Below are 17,740 nucleotides of genomic sequence, written 5' to 3'. Positions count from 1 at the left end.
AAATAAAGCGTTGTTGAACGAATGAAAAAAGAGAATTAAATAAAAGTATTGTGTGCAGGACACTTTACACTTTCTTGGCATGTAGTGAGCATTTATAAATATTAGCTGTTAATGATGTTATTCTAACTGTAGGATTGGTGGGAAAAATTAATCTAAATCAGAAGTGCTCTCCTTACTTGGGTGGCCCTACGTATGCAAGTTTTGGGGTAAATTGACCTAGTCTGGAAGAAAACACACACACACACACACACACACACACACACACACCCCTACACAAATACACTCACGTCTTTCAATGTTACCCTCAGTTTCCTGCCAGCACCTCTCAGACCTAGAATGTGGCAGCAAGGAGAAGCCTGCCTGTCCCAGGAGGGCTGCGGGGACCCATCCACGCAATGGGTGGGCTGAGGGTCCTCACCGCCCACAGGTCAAAGCCCAGACTCTCCTCTCTACCTCTGCTCCTGAGAGGGGGCTACCAGTATAGGCAGAGATCACTCTACAATTTAGAGTTGTTTGGGGAACACTGAGATACCACCAGCAAAACTCCTCCAAAAGTTGGAAATACCAGCTCAGTCTGTGCGTCCCGGCAGTTCCCCTTTTCTCCAGCAACGTTTACCGTTTTCTCACCTCAAAGCATTTCCACAGAAGACCAGTGTCCACAGGAGTTTTAGAGACTTTATTTATGTATAAACCATTTAAACACTTTGCCATAAATTATCTTTGCCTGTCCCTAGTCTTTGCTTAGCAGCAAATTAAAATTAATATAAAAACTCGATGAACAATTCATACATGTATATTACAAAAAAGTTCCTGTACCAAAGTTCTTATCAGACATTTTTTTTGTTTGTTTTTTGAAAACATTTTTTTTTTTTTCGTTTTTGTGGGTTTTCTTTTTTAAATTTTTTTTATTTTCTCTCCTCGTGGTGACTGTCATGTGATTGTCTCAGTTTCTGGACCAAACAAACACACTAATAATTTTAAATCTGAAACAGTGATTGTGCCTTGAGGCAATGTATGTACAGGGTGATCTGAAGTGGTGCCCGTTAGCAAAAGAGTGTCACAATGCCACACCTCTACTGCAACTGATACCCACAAACTACAGAATCTAAACAGACTACACCCTGTAACTGCGTATTACTGTCCACAATGGAATCTTCAAAGACAAAAGAATATGAAATTTATCTGTAGTGATTATAGCCACCATTTTGAATTAATTTTTACACTCTGCGCTCAAATAAATTAGCTCAGGCCAGACTAAGTTGGGACCTGAGAGTTAAGTGCTGAACGGTATTATTTCGCTTTGACTTTTGATGAACTTCCTTTTTTTTTTTCTCGTGTTTTTTTTTTCCTTAAAAAGTATTTCCAGTGCTCACTCTTTCACTTGTAACCCCCCCCTCCCCAGTCGCTACACACAAATCACCCCCAAAGTCGTGTTTTAAATGCACCTGTATTTTAAACGAAAACGTCTGTAGTATTTGTCCAATAAGCAGTCTGAATGGTTTTCCTCAGCTGGTCCGGTGACGCTGGCCCCCATGGATGTCTGCGTCGCTCACGTGTGAATGAGTGAGGTAATAGGACATGAGGCCTTCTCGTCTTCATGTCTGTGTTTTTTCGGTCAGTGTGTTTGTGTTGCTTTGTGTGTTTTGTGGGTTTTATTGTTATTGTTGTTTTGTTCCTTTTGGACACTTTGCGTCTCTTTTCTGTGTAGACCCAGAACAAGTGGGTCATATTTTTAGGGGAACTTGGAACATTTTGTGTGTTTGTTCATTCATTCGTTTTGTTTTGTTTTCCTCAGAATTTTCAGCCAGGCTTTAGTCTACTTCGGGATGTGGGACTTCTTGCTTGGACAGTCGCATGTGAACTCAAAAAATGTGAGCTTTTTTGCCACTGGTACCCAAGGCAGCCTGGCCCCAGTGCCCTGTTAGGTTTTCATCTCCTTAGGAGAGGAGATAACAGTTACTCCCGCTCAGCCATCCAGACGAGGAATGGCAGCCGATTATTTTGTTACCTCTTTCCCATCTCATTCTGTCTTAAAAACTGGATGTTGCTGCTACTGTCTGCGAGCTCTGGGTATTGCTCTACGGGAAGTACGTAATATCCCTCATAACCTTGCACACGTCCTGTGCTCAGGAGCTGCTGCTTCTCCCCCTCCGTCCACAGGCGGCTCCCCTCTCTCCCGTCCCTGGCTTTCTGCTGCTCCTTGGCCCAGGCAGTGCCCAGGGCCCTTTGTCTCGCCTGGTCCAGGACTCGGGCCTTCTCTTCGTCCAGGGTGTCCGGGGCAAGGCCGTAGCGGATGCTGAGTAGCAGCGTGTTGTACTGGAACTCAACGTTGGTGAACCTTCGAGTCCTGCCGTTAACCAGCAGTGTGGGTTGTGACACGGTCACGTTCACCCCGCTCTCCAGCACCTTGCGGCCGGTGGTGGTGCCCAGAGTGACCAGGTCGCCGTCGGCCGAGCCGATCTTCACAAAGTAGTGGGTGTCCTTGCCCTCGATGCTGTAATGCATCTTGTCCAGGTAGTAGGCGTTGTTTAGCACGGATGCCACCTTGCGGCTGTCCTCGCTGGCGATGCTGGACACGCCGGTGGTCACCCGCCCTTCTTTGATGGCAAACATGATGCCTTTGCCAATGATGGGCGTGGTGGTGGCAAACCAGTGGCCTGCTTTCTCTCGGATGTTGGCGTGGAGCTTTTTAGAAATGACCTGTCCTTCAAGAGCCATGAAGGCCTGATTGTGCCTCTCTGTTGTCTGCTGGACCCCTGTAATGAGCTACGGGCACAAGAAAACACAGAAAGCTGAGACAATAGGCTGGGCAACTGTTTGCATGGGTTGGGAAGCTCATCGCAAAAGCGTCAGAAAGCAAGAAGCTTGGAGTCGCCCGCGAGAACTCGTCTTATGTCTTCTGTAATGATATGAGGTAATGATATGAGGTAATATAGGCCTGTAATGATATGAGGTAATATAGGCCTACCTTTTGGAACTAGGACAGGCTGGGGCTTCCCAGTGCTCTAAGAGTGTGGCTTTTCCACTTGTAACTGTGCCACTATCTAAAGACACGGTGAGGATATTTGTCACCCTGCTGGCACCTGTGCCCAGGCCTATACACTTACTATGTCTCTCCATTAGAGGAGAAAGAGAGTCAGTCTGCACTCTGATGGTTTGGCAGCTGCTTTGCACACTTCAGACTCAGGAATCTCCTGACCTGAAGGGCAGGGTGTTTGTTTGAGCAGCTGTGAACCTCGCTGCTGTGACCTAGATTTCTTTGAGGCCAATGCCCTGCATATTTATTAATGTCCTTGGGTTAAGACCTTGCTACTCAAAGTACGGCTAGCAGCAGAGGAAGAACTGGGGCCCACCCTGGTCGAAAAGCAGAATCTCAGACCTCACTCCAGACCTACAGAGTCAGGAGCTGCATCTTAACATCCTTGGTGGTTTGTGTGCATATTAATGTTTGCAGAGCAGCAGGCTAGGAGACTCTGGCTTTGTGGGCCAGAGGGATTATCCCTACGGCCTGAGTCACTGGTTTTGGATTTTAGCTCTGGTTCTGCAGAGGGAGGACATCACCGTTACTGCCTTGGCCTGGAGTTCTCCACTCACAAATTATAACTTGTCTCAATTGGTGGTTGGGGGACAGGCTGGGATAATGGAAGAGGCTATGTTTGGGCGGTAATGGTACTTAGATAAATGAGACAAATGATGGCTATTCATCCACTAGTGGTCCCCAAAGGGCAGAACTGAGAGAACGCTGTTCTCAATTACCCAGCAGCCCCTCCTTGTCTCTCTCTAGTTACACAGTCTGGACAATTTTCAGAGCAGCTAAGACCTTTCAGACTTTTAGAGTGCGGACCACCGGTTCTGTAGCTGGGGTTATCTAAATACTGATGCCCTTCCCTCCAGTCTGACTGTGGGAGAGGTCTCAGCTGCACTCAAATTGAAAATGACCACCCTTTGGTCATCACTGAAAGACCAAGCACAAATTAGGTTCTGAAAACTCAATCTGTATATATTTGGGCCATAAAACACTGGGGTTTTATGTGGGGGTATAAAAATGTTCTTTAATGGGACAGAAACTGCAAACCATAGTTTTATCACATCCCATAAAAACCAAAAGGTTATGATATCACAGGCCGTGCAGATGGTAGGTTGTTGTCAGATTTCTCTGTGCTATTGTTAATCAAAGAATGACTCAAGGGTATATATTGAACAGATAGTGTGATACCACAATTAAAGTAATAATTGAGGTTCAGAAGAAACATGTGACACCACTGACATTCACATTCCTGGGAAGTCACGATGTTTCACGTGCCTTTTATACCCAGCTCCAATGTTTACCTCCTCTGCTGACACACCCTTGGCTCCCATGCAATTCTGTTTGCAAAAGGTAAGGATGAGAATCATTCAGATTCTCAGCAGGAATCTCCGCTTACCTGTCCATTCTCACTTGCTTGACTCTCTGACAATTCGTAGGGAGGAGGCACGAAATACATTTTAGCTCTCGGGAAGCCAGGAATTATGTTGCTAAGCTGAAATCCAAACATCACAAGCCAGCTTTTCACATCTATGGTGGAAAAAAAAAATAAAGACTTCTGAAATCATCATGGATGGAAAGCAATAGAAGATCTGAGAGAAAAAACAAAATAAAACGGGTGGTTGGATGTGAGGTCTAACAGGAGAGGGAGGTAAGAGCTTGTGAAGGTCTCCTGGTCCAGACCCAGAGCTTCTTTACGTGGGTTCTAGAAGTAGATGTCCTTCCAAACCTGGTCAGCTGATAGCCCAGCACGTGGTGATTTAGAAGGCCGGGGCTGGAGCGAGGTAGATCTAGCTTCATATGTCCTTGCTAGGTGACCTTGGGCAAGTCCTGCCCCTCTCTACGCTTCAGGTTCCTCAGACGTGAATCGGATAAACTACTGTGCCAAACTCGTTGGGTTGTTGTGAGGATTAAAGGAGGAAATGCATGTACAGGGCTTGTCACAGTACCTGGCACACGGATTGCTCAACAAACGTGAACTCCTTCATTTGGCAAGTATTGAACGGAACATCTATCATAGGCCAGTCAATGTGCTTAGAAACTAGAGATACAACGATCACCTAGATGGGTAAGTGATGATCATTAATCCTCAGTGGGGCATCCGGGCAGGGAGTGCTACATGGAGGCTGGCTCATTATGGAAAGGAGGTTCCAAGAGTGTCGGGAAGGCGGAGTTCTCTGGCTCTTGAGCCCCTTTTCTCAGGTGACTATTCCTCAAGGAGAGACCAAAAGAGAGCTCTGCGTGCTCAGAGTAAGACTGCTCTTCCTCTGCCAGGGGTCAAGATTGAGTCTGTTGCAACTCCCATCCCATAGGTCCTGCCATCCACCGGATAGTCAGGCTCTCCCAGTAAGACCGTGTCCCCTAGAGGGCCTTGCCTCCTCCCACAGTGACCAACAGAGAGTCCTGGGCATCCATCCTTCACCACACTCACACCCTCACCCACACCATCAGCCTGGAGTCCAGCAGGGCTCACCTCTGCCTGCTCCTTATCCCTGTTTGTAACATCATGCCTTATGTCCCCTTTCCACTGCTTCCCAACTCCCAAAACACTTCCACCAGGTCCTCTGGAATGCACACCTATCCTCAGCAAAGCCCCCATGCCATCAACCTCCTCTCAATGGTTCCTTTCCCTTCTTGCTCCTACTGAAGCCATCTCTCCCCCATGGACACTCATTTCTCTCCTGCTTCTCCTGCAATCACTGGACCTGGAGGTATGAGTGCTCCTTGTGGCAGGTATTACTGACCTCAGGACCACTCACTTGCATTTCTTGATGCTTTTCTGCTACACTCATTCTCTCCATCTCTGTTCCTAAATTCATTTCTGGTCATTTCATTGTACAAGCAGTGGATCCCTCCAACATTCTGGCCTCTTAGTTCCTTTGATGATCCTTCTCCCACTCACTGTCATGCTTATCCTCTGGGCCTTGTCATCACCAATGATTTTACTGATTCCCTCATTATCTCCATTTCATGCATATCATCCTCTGACTACTGCCGGGACTCTTTCTAGCTTCATCCTTTTTATAACCCGACACTCATGCTCTTTGATCCTCTCCCTTCCTTAGGACCTTCAATCCATCCTAAACTTCTTTCCCCATCTTGGTCTCTCTCTTTCTCTTACAGAGCACACATTCTATGGCCAATTGTTAGAATCATTTCCTTATGTGTTTTCTCAGATCCTTTGCCCCTTTCTCACTTCAGCACATTTGCTTGGCGAAATCACCATTTGGGTTAAATCCAAGTCTTTGCCTTTTTCATATTTGTACCTGGGCAGTTTGGATGTGGCTGGAGAAATGAACATAAGCCGACTGACAGGTGTCACTGTAATTTCCTGACCGTGAACCCTCATTGTCCTTCCTGCTGCCTGGCCATCTGACTCCATTCCCTTCCTCCATTCAGTCATTCTCCCATTCTCCTTGGTAATCTTATATCTCTCATTGCTCTTAAAACCTCCAACACCTGCTTTCCCTTCCTCACTCTAGAGTTGACCTTGTTGCCTATTCTCCTGAGAAAACTGACGTGGCCAGAGAGGAACTGCCCTAAACTCTCATCCCGTTTACTGGCTTACCAGCATCTGTACCCACAGTCCCCACCTTCCTCCTATAGCTGTTTAGGTGAACCCTCAACTTGGGTACTAGGTCACATCCTTTCTTGCCCACTCAAGGACATCACTCCAGCAACTCTCTCTCTCTCCCCCATGTCTCCGATTTACTCCCTTTTCCAATGGATCAACCCCATCAGCATACACACATGCTACTAAATGTCCCTTAAAAACTTCCTCCCTTGTCTCTACTGCTCCTTTTAGGCACGACCCATCTCTCATCCCCCCTTTACAGAAACTCTTCAAACACGTAACAATTCTCTCATCACACTGCCTCCCATTCTCCTCCCATTTTCTTTTGAATCAGGCTTGCCCTCGACTACACGGAAACAACTCTTGTCCAGGTTACAAGTGACCTTTGTCCTGCGAGGTCCAGTGTTAATCTGGGTCCTCATCTTACTGGACCCATCAGAAGCATTTGATAATGTGATGTTCCTGCCTTTTTTTCTTTTCTCCCCTTGGCTTTCTGGACAGTACATTCTCTTGTGTCTCCTTCTCCTCCTTTCATAGCCACTCCTGTCCCTTTGTGGTTCCTCCTCCTCCCCCTGATCTCTTAATGTTGGGGTGCCCTAGATTCGGTCCATGAACACAGAGGAGACTCTTATCTACTCTCACAGACATGGTGATCTCATCCTGTCTCAGGGCCCTAAATGCCATCTCCATGCTATGCTGACTCCAAAATGTGTATCTCCACCCTGGACCTCTCCTTGAATTCCAAACTAGTGTATCTAATTACATTTCAACTTTACATCCAAAACCAAGCTCCTGTTCTTTCTCCCCAAACCTGTCCCACCCACAGTCTTTTCCATCCTTGTAGCTACCATCCTTGACCCTTTTTCTCACATTTAATCTATCAATAAATCCTTCACTTTAAAAAAGTCATCATTTCAACTGTTTTAAAGTGCACAGTTCAGTAGCTTCCAGTACACTCGTGTTGTACAACCAGCATTACTATCTGTTCCAGAATATTTCCATTACCCCCAAAACAAATCTCGTACCCATTAGCAGTCATTCTGCCTTTTCCTCTCTCATACACCATTGACAACCACCTAACTCCTTTCTATCTCTGTGGATTTTCCTGTTCTGGGCATTTCATATAAATGGAGTTATACAATACGTGGTCTTCTTTCATTTAGCATTCCTTTTTATGGTTGAATAATATTCCTTTGTTGGATATACCGTATTTTGCTTATCCATTCATCAGTTAATGGATGTTGGAGTTGTTTATACTTTTTTTTGAAAAAAATTTACTATTATGAACAATGCTGCTATGAATATTCGTGTACAAATTGTTCTTAAAAACTTATTTTCAGTTCTCTTGAGTATACACCTAGGCGTGAATTGCTCGGTCATATGGTTAAATTCTTTACTTTTATTTCTAAAATAGATCCAGAATCTGGGTCTCCTTCTCCCCATTAACACCACCCCAACCTTGGCCCATCATTTCTTCCCTGGACCTTCCACTGGCCTCCCTGCTTCCATCTCTGCATCCCACATACCTTATCAGCATGGCAGCCAGAAAGAGCCTTTAAACATGGAGCAAACCAGGCCGTTCCTCTGCTCAGAACACTCCGGGAACCCCTCCCCGCCTCCATTTCTCTCAATGAAAAGCTAAAGTGCTCCTAATGGTCTATAAGGACCCTCGCGCATTATCTCTCTGACCTCACCCCCCCCTTGCTCACTCAGCTCCAGCCTCTGTGCTATTTCTTGTCCACTCCAGGTGCACCCTGGGGTCTTTGCACTGACAAGAGCCTCTGCCTGGAGTGCACGTCCCTGACAGGAGCTCCTGGCTCGCTCAGCTCTTCCATGTCTTCTCAGATGTGTACCTCTGCAGTACAGCCAACCCTAACCACCACATCTGAAACCTGCCCCCACTCCCATTCCACCCCCAGCAACCCCAAGTCTCCCTACTCGGCTTGTCCCGCTCCCCCACCTCCCTCCTCGATCACATTCTAACATGCTGCGTCACTTGTATGTTTATTATATTCATTGTGTAAGAATTTAAACTCCACCAGGGCAGGGAGTTAACAAAATCTGTTTTGGTCACTGATGTCTCCCCAGGCCCTACAACGAGGCCTTGCACAAAACAGCTGCTTGGTAACTATCCATAGAATGAAGGAATGAATGAACGAATGAATGAACATGGAACATATGTGGCAAAAGCTACCCTCCCTGGCGTCAGTGTAAGTATCTGTACTTGCCTGAGAACACGCTTCCGCAGGGGCTAAGTGTCCTCCTGCCGTGGGACTGTCATGAGGGAGTTAATGTTGACTTTGCTACAAAACATGCAGGCCAGAAAGAACCCAGGAAGGGAGCCTGGGATCCCTAGTGCATCCAGTGGCCTGGGCCTCGGGCACAGACCAGTGCCTGGAAGGACTTGGCAAGTATGCATATTCGCGATAGCCCATTTAAGAACACAGGTTTGAAATTGCCTTAAAAAACGTGTCAGCATCAAGCAGAGAGAAGCCCGGTTTTAGTCCAGCAACAATCATGTATTAACAGGGCAGCTATTTTGTGCAAGGTTAGTGCTGGGTGCTGCAGAGCGTGGGTTTCCTAACTTTGGAAACCACGTTCCCTCGTCACAACTGATTTGCCATATCCAGGTAACACCTGTACTAGTATTTAGTTTCGGATTTCTGAAAAATAAATGTGCCTTTCTCACTGACAAAAAGAAACTTTGTCACTCCCATAAGTGGGAAAGCAGACTCCTTGGAAGCAAACAGAAAATAACTGTAAAGTTACAACAAAGAAAACAAAGCAATGCAATTCAATTGAGCATGGTTTTGTTACCAGCTACTGAGGGAGTCTTAGATCTGCTGTCTCCGTTAAAAAGGGAGATTAGAAGTGTTAATGAAGTGTTAAATACATACCAGTATCCAGTGGAGACTTTCTCTTCCTTGACTGATTTGAAGGAATAAAAAGAGGGCTGAAAAGAGACTAACTTTCCCATCTGTGTTTCCATGTTATTTAATACCTCATCTGTACACCGCAGGAAATCATCCCATCTTTCACCAGGGACACACAGTATATGCAGGGAATTCCCAGAGAGGCAAGAGAAGTCTTTGCCTTCGGAAGATTCTCCCTGTCCTGGCCTTTCCCCTGTGGGGACCCCTCCCTAGCAGTGAGGAGGGACAGCTGGCCCTGCCTCTGAGACCAGGAATTTTAACGGCCACTCCCAACAACAATAATGGCTCACATCATCTCCCTTTTTTTTTAAAAGTTCCTGACATGGCTTGGTTTCTGAGTCTAACCCTATTCTGAAATGTTTATTCAAGTTGCTGGTGTCCTCCTCTGTTCACAGAAGGCGTAACACCAACCCCCCTCCTCCTTTCGAAGTAACTGGTGCTCTCTGGTGACAGGTTCCCAAAACAATCTGTTGAGAGGGAGCTCCTGAGACAGGAGCTGGCAGTGCAGCCCCTCCTAAGACCTCACTACTCCCCTCTTCTCAGGTTCTTCAGGGTATGGGATCCTGTTGCCAGCTCCGATGTGAGTGTTCTTTCTCTGAAAATGCTGTCGGCACAGCAGCTTAGGTGTTAAGGGTTGATAGAAGAGGGTAATGGGAGAAGGAGGCTGTGCCTTCCTCCTCTCGTAGGGAGATTAAACTCCACACAATCCGACTTTATGCTTATGTGTGCCTGGGCTTTGAAGCCCAAAGACCTGCCTGGGGGAAGAGGTGGGGAGAAAATAGAGCCAGCGTGGGCGACGTCTAGCAGGTTCGCTCAACTCCCAGTTTGTCTGGGGTTTCAGGTTTGCCAAAGCCATGCCACTCAGGTAAGAGTTTGCATCTGTTTCAGGGTGGAGCTGGAGACCCCTCCTCACATCTTCCCCCAAATTATGCCAAGGCGGTATCTCCGCTCTTCAAGTACAAACTCCCTGCCTCTGAGTCCATTGCTGCTTATACATAATAAACCCATCCCTACCATGTCCTGGCCTTTGTGCTACGCTAGGTGCTTTACACCTCACGGTTCACTCACTTGTCACAGTCCCATGGAGGGAATGCTACTGGAGTCATCTTTTTGCTGATGTAGAAATTCAGGCTCAGAAAGGTTCAGATGTTTGTTCAAGTTACACAGCAAGTGATTGGCAAAGTCAGAACTGGTGATGTGCTCAGGATTTGCCATCAGAAGGAACTGGGCTGAGGCCAGGCCAGGCTTGGGGCTGGGCACTGGTCCCAGTCTGTCCGGGACTGGGGAGTCTCCTTGGATGCTAACATTGGGAGGGGGTCTGTCTCCCAGTCCGTCTTTTTACTAATACATTTTTTAAAAAAAATCACAGACGTATCAATCATCAATATATTAACGTAAAAACAACTTTTAAAGAGGGTGCTGCTTTGGAGCCATGAGTGGGGAAGGAATCCCTTCTTGCCCTCCTTTTCCCACTCCTGGCAGCCATACCTATGCTCCAGCCCAGGTGTCACGGGATTTTGAACGGGTACCCTGTACCCTGCCCTCTTTCCTTCGTGCCAGTAGTATCCCTCGGAGGAAACAAGCTGCCTCCAGCCTCCGGAGCTGCCTCTAGCATTCAGAGAACTGTTTCTAGACAGCAAAGATTCTCTAGAGCACCAGAGAGAGAAGGTTCTGTTTTTTGTGTTCCTCCCGACTACATCTTAATTACTTCTTCAGCTTAAATTGTGAGTGGCAAGTTCAACTACTCTGCTCAGCTCCTAAGTGGCAAATTAAGACTCATTTAGATGGGGTTTACAGATGAGCCAACATGCGAATAGCGGAGAATGGGTTGGTGTTCTCTGCTGGGGTCCCCTCTCCAGGGGGCGACTCATCTTGAATGGGCAGCAGGTGTGGACTTGTGTCTGGTCCTGTTCTCTCCCCAGACCCCCCTTACTCCAGCACCGACTAGACATCAGCGCTAGACACGTGGCTTCTGCAACACTACCTTTTATGTCAGACTCTTCCTAATGGTTTCTGGATTCAATTTCGTTGGACTTAGTTCAACTTGATTTAATTCCCATTTATTGAGTCTCCATGAAGCACTGGCACGAGGAAAGCCATCTTGCCATTCAGAAAACTCTGCTGAAATTTTTTTCTTTTTCTTTTTGCCTTTTCAGAAGAACCAGAAAAGTCGCTGAGGGGGTCAGTTGAGGTTGACTGTTCTCTGGGAATGATTTTGTTTGGGCTATGGCAGCCGTGACTATCTGTGCAGCTTACTTTGAGGGCTTTTTAAAAATCTGCCTCTGGCCGAAGCATCCCTCATATCCAGCGCCAAGCGGGGCTTTAGAAAGCACATTCTGGGGGGTGGGAGATTCTCCTGTGGCTGAAAGGCAGGGTCTGCCTCCCTGTTCACATTGTTTCCTGTGTCTGGAACCCTCTTCTTCTCCCTCCCCCACTTCACAAAGGTCTCTGCTCAAATGCCACCTCCTCAGAAAGGCCTCTGTGAACACCCTAAATAAAGGGGACACTGCTCATCACTGTCTAATCCCTTACCCTGTTTTATTTATCTTCACAGCACTTATCGTTATCTGAAACTACAGACATACGAGTGCGTGTGTTCCTGAGAGGTCCTTTAATTTGAAGCTGCAGTGAACTGGGGCAGAAAAGTCATGTGAAGCCACAGGGATGAGAGGAAGCCCTGGCCCAGGAGCACGGGAATGCCTCCTGACGAGGTGCCGTGGGGAGGACAGAGGGGAACAACTTGGTCCTGGGCTCAAAAGTGACCAGCTGCTTCAATTGTAGAGGGATGTTGGGCTCAGCTTCAAAGGGTCTGGAATTTGTCAGTGAGGCTGGCATGGCCACGCATTGATCTTTAAGGTCGTCTATTTCTTTCTGCAGCCCGGGATGCTGAGGGCAGCACTGTGCTCTAGACAGCTACCGCTTCCTTTCCTATCTTGGGGCTGGATAAATGACCCCTTGAGGGTAGGGGCCCATTAGGCTCGATGCCTCTCTGGCTCATGGCCAAGACTACGAGTTTCCTGGAACTTGGGGGTGGGGCTTGAATTTGGGCAGGTGAGATGACCCTAGCTTCTTTGCTGGAAGTCATTCTCTTTGGGTATCCATCCATCCATCCATCCATCCATCCATCCATCCATCCATCCATCCATCCATATTTCCTTGCTTATTTTCCTGGGGGACTTTGTCTTGGTTGTCACTATATCTCTAGTACTTAGTATATGTTCAATGCTATGAAAACATTTGTTGAATGGGTGAATGGATGGATGAATAGATGGATGTTTGTGGATGGATAGGGACCCTCATTTCACCAATTTCTCACTTATCATGAGGAAGTACATTATTTTCCCTCCTTGGCCTCTATCCATACGATTCTCAAAGCTTCCGTTGCCTGTCTGACTTTTGCTCATTGTTTGTTTCAGCCTTGACCCATTTCTGCCAACCAAGATCCCCTTCCTCAGGCCCCGTTTGACATGGGGCCCTTCTGGACTACATCAAAATTTTCAAATCTTAAGTCATACACACACACACACACACACACACACACACACACACACACACACACCCCTTTGAGAGAAGAGTGTTTGACTTGTTCACCATACCCCCAGGATCAACACGCATTTAAGCAACAAGCATTCATAGAGCAGTCTATGAATGCTTGTTGATTAAATAACAGAACAGATAACTATAAGGTAGCACAGACTTAATTCTGCTTTGCATTCTCATTGGTTGTTTATATGCGTACCTTGGCAGCCTGGTGGTGAGGTCAGGAACTGCGTCTTAGCGATCTCAGCACCTACGCTAACTCATTGCTGCACTAGTCACGATAACGTTAATAACACAAGCAGACATCCTTTTGTTATCATTCACTGTCTAAGTGCAAGCACTAGACTTTATCCACATACGTTCATTTACTCTTCAAATCATTCTATGGGGTGGTTTGATCAGTGTCCTGTCACAGAGAAGGAAACTACAGCTCAGAGTTTGGACAACTAGCCCATGGTACATTGGCTTATAAATCAAAGAAAGAGAATTAGAACCAAATATTTCTGACCAGAGTCCTGTTCTTTGCCCCACCATAAGGCTGTTTCCATCTGTTGGGGTAGCAAAGGCTCTTATAAAAATTATTTCAACTGAATGGATTTGGACATGGTCAGGACATCTCCAAACAGACTTGGTGACTGCTCTGTACTGCGGTTACTTGACCGTCCTAGGTACTGTACTGCCCAGTGTTTGCAGCAATACAGGATTCTAACCTAGTATAAGATGTTAGATCTTTTGAAGTTCCCAACAGTCTACCAGCACAACCACCCCACAGGGAGCCACTGCCCAACTGAGGTGGCAAAGTCCTCACCTGTCACGTAGTTCTTCAAATCCAGTTCATTGCTGAGAGGATTGTTGCTCTTGAACATATACAGGTTAAAGGGGGCTGGCTCCTTGCCCACGTTTTTCCACATGGTGTAGTCTGGAGAGGTCCATCGTCCCGCCAGCACGTCATAATCGCGTTGTGTGAAGTGGACCAGCTTGGTTAGGGGATCGTAGAGACCCCCATGGAAGCCAATGACCATCTGGAAGTCTGGGTTCGAGTCATAATAAATCTCCCCGTAGGCTGTGTACTGCAACTGTTTGATCATGAGACCATTGATGCTGAACACAGCCAGGGGAGTCCCTGTGTTGTCCGAGGCAACATAGAACTCCTCCCCACTGCTGCTCTCCATGGCGAAGAGGTGACCTTGGAGGTCGTAGTAGAGCGAGGTTATCTCCGAGTTGGAGTGATTATAGACATGGGTGATGCGAGTCGGGTTGTGGAGGTCCGAGTAGAAATACTGTAGATGGTGGCCCAGGTTGGTCTTGTAGGAAGCCCGCCGCCCCACACCATCATAGCGGTATTGGACGCTCCACCCGCTGGCCTTGTTGTAGGCTCTCGTTAGGAGGCCCTTGGAGTTGTACTCGAAGATATCAGCCCCTCGCTGGCACAGATACCCATCATCATCGATTTTGTACTGCACATCACCAAGTCTGGTTATCCGATCCCGGAGGTCATAGCGCAGGGGCATGAGGCGCACACTATTACCCGGGTTCAGCAAGTGGAGGTTCCCATTGAGGTCATAGCTGTAGCGCCAGGTCGGGCGGTCATTGACAGCCACACTCTGGAGCTGCCCGTCCCCGTCGTAGTCATAGGTGTACTTGGTGGTGTTGGCATAGGGCCCCAGTTTTAGCTCCCTCTTGATCACTCTTCCCATGCTGTCATATTGCACTGTCATCCAGTACATGAGGGACCGGAACATCTCGTACTGGACTTCCTTGATCCGCCCATGGGTGTCAAAGTGTTTGCTCAGGGTCATCACAGCAGTGGTGATGATCTGGTTGATGTCATAATAGATAACTCCAAACTTGCCAAAGTGCTCAACCTTGCCAGAAATCTCGTCATAGCGGTAGAGGTCAACAGGAAGGGGAGTTTCACTTATGACGGGCTTAATGCTTGCAATCCGGAAGCTGTTGTCATGATAGGTGTAGTCAAACCTGGCATTGACCATGCCTTCCTCAGAAAACCTGTAGATCTGCTTGTCCACCAATGGGCCAATTTTCCGATACCTGATGGTACAGGAGAAGCCCCCACTTTGGAGGTTGACCATCTTCAAAACACCAGTGGTCTCGTCATACCCAAAAGTGACGGCAGTGCTGTCATAGACAATCTCTGATAACTTGGAGAGTTTCCCATACTTGTAGAATACCTGGCGCCCGGTGCCCAAAAAGGATGTCTTTAGGATGCGGCCATCATCGCTGTAGTCAAAGATGACCGAAGCGTTGCTTTCAGGTGGGTTGTAAATGTTGCGGATGTAGCCAACGGAGGTGTGTGTGGACATGCTGTGCCGGGCAACGCTGGGCATGGTGACAGCGTGGAGACGGTCGGAGGAGTCATACTCAAATATGTACTGTCGCTGACTCTGAAGCAGGAGGACCATGGACTGGAGGAAGGAAAGGGGAAGGTAACACATGAGTTGGCTCTTTAGGACTAATCACTCAAATTGACAGACTTTATTTCATTTCCCCAAATGTTACTTCAAAAGACATGAAGGATGGGGAAGTTTAGACCAGAGATTACGAGCAGATTGATATCACTGGGCACGCCAACTTTGATGGATCATGATAGCTGGCTGGAGCGGTGCTTCCCTAACTTTAATGTGCATGAGAAATATGCAGGGCAAGTGTTGGTGACGACAAGGAGAAAAGGGAACCCTCCTGCACTGTTGGTGGGATTGCAAATTGGTGCAGCCACGATGGAAAACAGTATGGAGATTCCTCAAAAAATTAAAAATAGAACTACCTTGTGACCCAGCAATTCCACTCCTGAATGTCTATCCACGGAAATTCAAAACACTAATTCAAAAAAATATATACACCTCTGTTTATTGCAGTGTTATTCACAGTAGTCAAGATTTGGAAATAACTGAAATGCCCATCAACAGATGATTGGATAAAGAAATTGTGGTACATTTATACAATGGAGTATTACTTTGCTATAAAAAAGAATGAAGTCTTACCATTTGTGACAACATGGATGGACCTAGAGAACATTATGCTAAGTGAAATAAGTCAGACTGAGAAAGACAAATACCATATGATCTCACTTATATGTGGAATTTGAAGAACAGAATAAATGAGCAAATAAAACAGAAAGAGACTCAGAGATACAGAGAACAAACTGATGGTTGCTAGATGGGAGCGGATGGGGTTGGATGAGAAAGGTGAAGGGATTAGGGAGTACCAATTGGTAGTCACAATATCGGGATTTGAAATACAATATGGGGAATACAGTTGATAATATTGTAAAGTCTATGTAGGGTGGCAGATGGGTACTGGACTTATCAGGGGAATCACTTCATAGATTGTATGCCTGACCACTATGCTGTACACCTGAAGCTCAAGTAGAATAATATTGAATGGCAACTATAATTATATATATATAATTATACAATATATGAATATCTATCTATCTATCTATCTATCTATCTATCTATCTATCTATCTATCTATCTATCCACCTATCTATCTATCTATCTTGTGAGTGGAGCAAATGTGTAATCATTATGTTGCTTTGTACACCTAAAACTAACATAATAAAAAGAAAGAAATACGCAGGGATCTTATTAAAAGGCAAATTTTGAGCCAGTAGTTCTGGGAGGAGATGGGCCTGGGAATCTGCTTTTGTAACAAGCTCCCAGGTGATGCTGATGGTGCTTGGACCATTCTTTGAGTAGTGAGGGCTTGGAGGATGGAGGTGAGAGGCACTGAATTTGACTCTAGACCTAATAACAAGGAATTCTGAAATTGTTTAGAAATGACTACCGCTGACACAGCAGGGGCGGGGGTGACGCACATACTATGTGTTTCACACCCCGGATTAAATCTGAAGAGAAAGCACATCCTCCATTTAGAAGCTACTGAAAAGATGAAATAGCCCAGAATCATTGATTTTTTGGGGGGGAGAAAATGGCCTCAAACTCTAGGCAATTGGGAGATTCCTGCCTCCTCTGGTCAAGTGGTCCAGTACTGTGTTTCCTCGAAAATAATAACTAGCTGGACAATTAACTCTAATGAGTCTTTTGGAGCAAAAATTAATACAAGACCCTGTCTTATATTATAGTAATATTACTATAATATAAGACCGGGTATTATATTATATTATATTATATTATATTATATTATATTATATTATATTATATTATATTATATTATATTATATTTATATTACATTATATTCTATTACATTATATTATTATACCCTGTCTTATAGTAAAATAAGACCGGGCCTTATATTAAGTTTTGCTCCAAAAGATGCAGTAGAGCTGATTGTTCGGCTAGGTCTTCTTTTTGGGGAAACAGTATTTTATGGCATAATTAGAACAGTATTCAGGAAGGAGCGAAGGGACAGCAGCCCCTCTCCTGCAGAGGAGGTCACAGCTCTGTCAGTGAACACTGTAATCAGCAGGCCAGAACGGAAGGAAGGGAAATGGACCTGCATCGAGGTGAGTCCAGGTGAGAGGCCGGGGATGAGGAAGCTTCTGTCTAATGACTAAATGACCAGGGCAGCCTTCAAAAATCTTGACTGGTGCCCTGAAGGGACCTCCTTTTACTGCTGCTTCAACTTGACCTTTTCTGACGTGGAGACCTGAATCTGGCACTTTCAGACACAGGGAATTATGTGGAGAG

At 46.2% G+C, this 17,740-nt stretch overlaps 1 protein-coding gene across 12 annotated transcripts in view; it reads right to left on the bottom strand.

Annotated features, from left to right (window-relative positions):
- Window positions 1-655: 655 nt before the first annotated feature.
- The window catches only part of TENM2 (teneurin transmembrane protein 2), a 1,145,520-nt gene continuing 1,128,435 nt past the window's right edge, over window positions 656-17,740 (bottom strand). For all 12 annotated transcript variants that reach the window (XM_081034975.1, XM_081034979.1, XM_081034980.1 and 9 more), the window contains 3 exons: window positions 13,881-15,495; window positions 4,425-4,555; window positions 656-2,766 (listed from right to left, as the gene is read on the bottom strand). In XM_081034975.1, the coding sequence (XP_080891101.1) occupies window positions 2,005-2,766; window positions 4,425-4,555; window positions 13,881-15,495 (2,508 nt within the window). In that variant the 3' untranslated portion in view covers window positions 656-2,004. The remainder of the gene's footprint in view (window positions 2,767-4,424; window positions 4,556-13,880; window positions 15,496-17,740) is intronic.

The sequence above is a fragment of the Rhinolophus hipposideros genome (genome assembly GCF_964194185.1).
Source record: "Rhinolophus hipposideros genome assembly, chromosome: 23".
Lineage (NCBI taxonomy): Eukaryota > Metazoa > Chordata > Mammalia > Chiroptera > Rhinolophidae > Rhinolophus > Rhinolophus hipposideros.
This window is presented reverse-complemented; position numbering and strand designations above follow the sequence as displayed.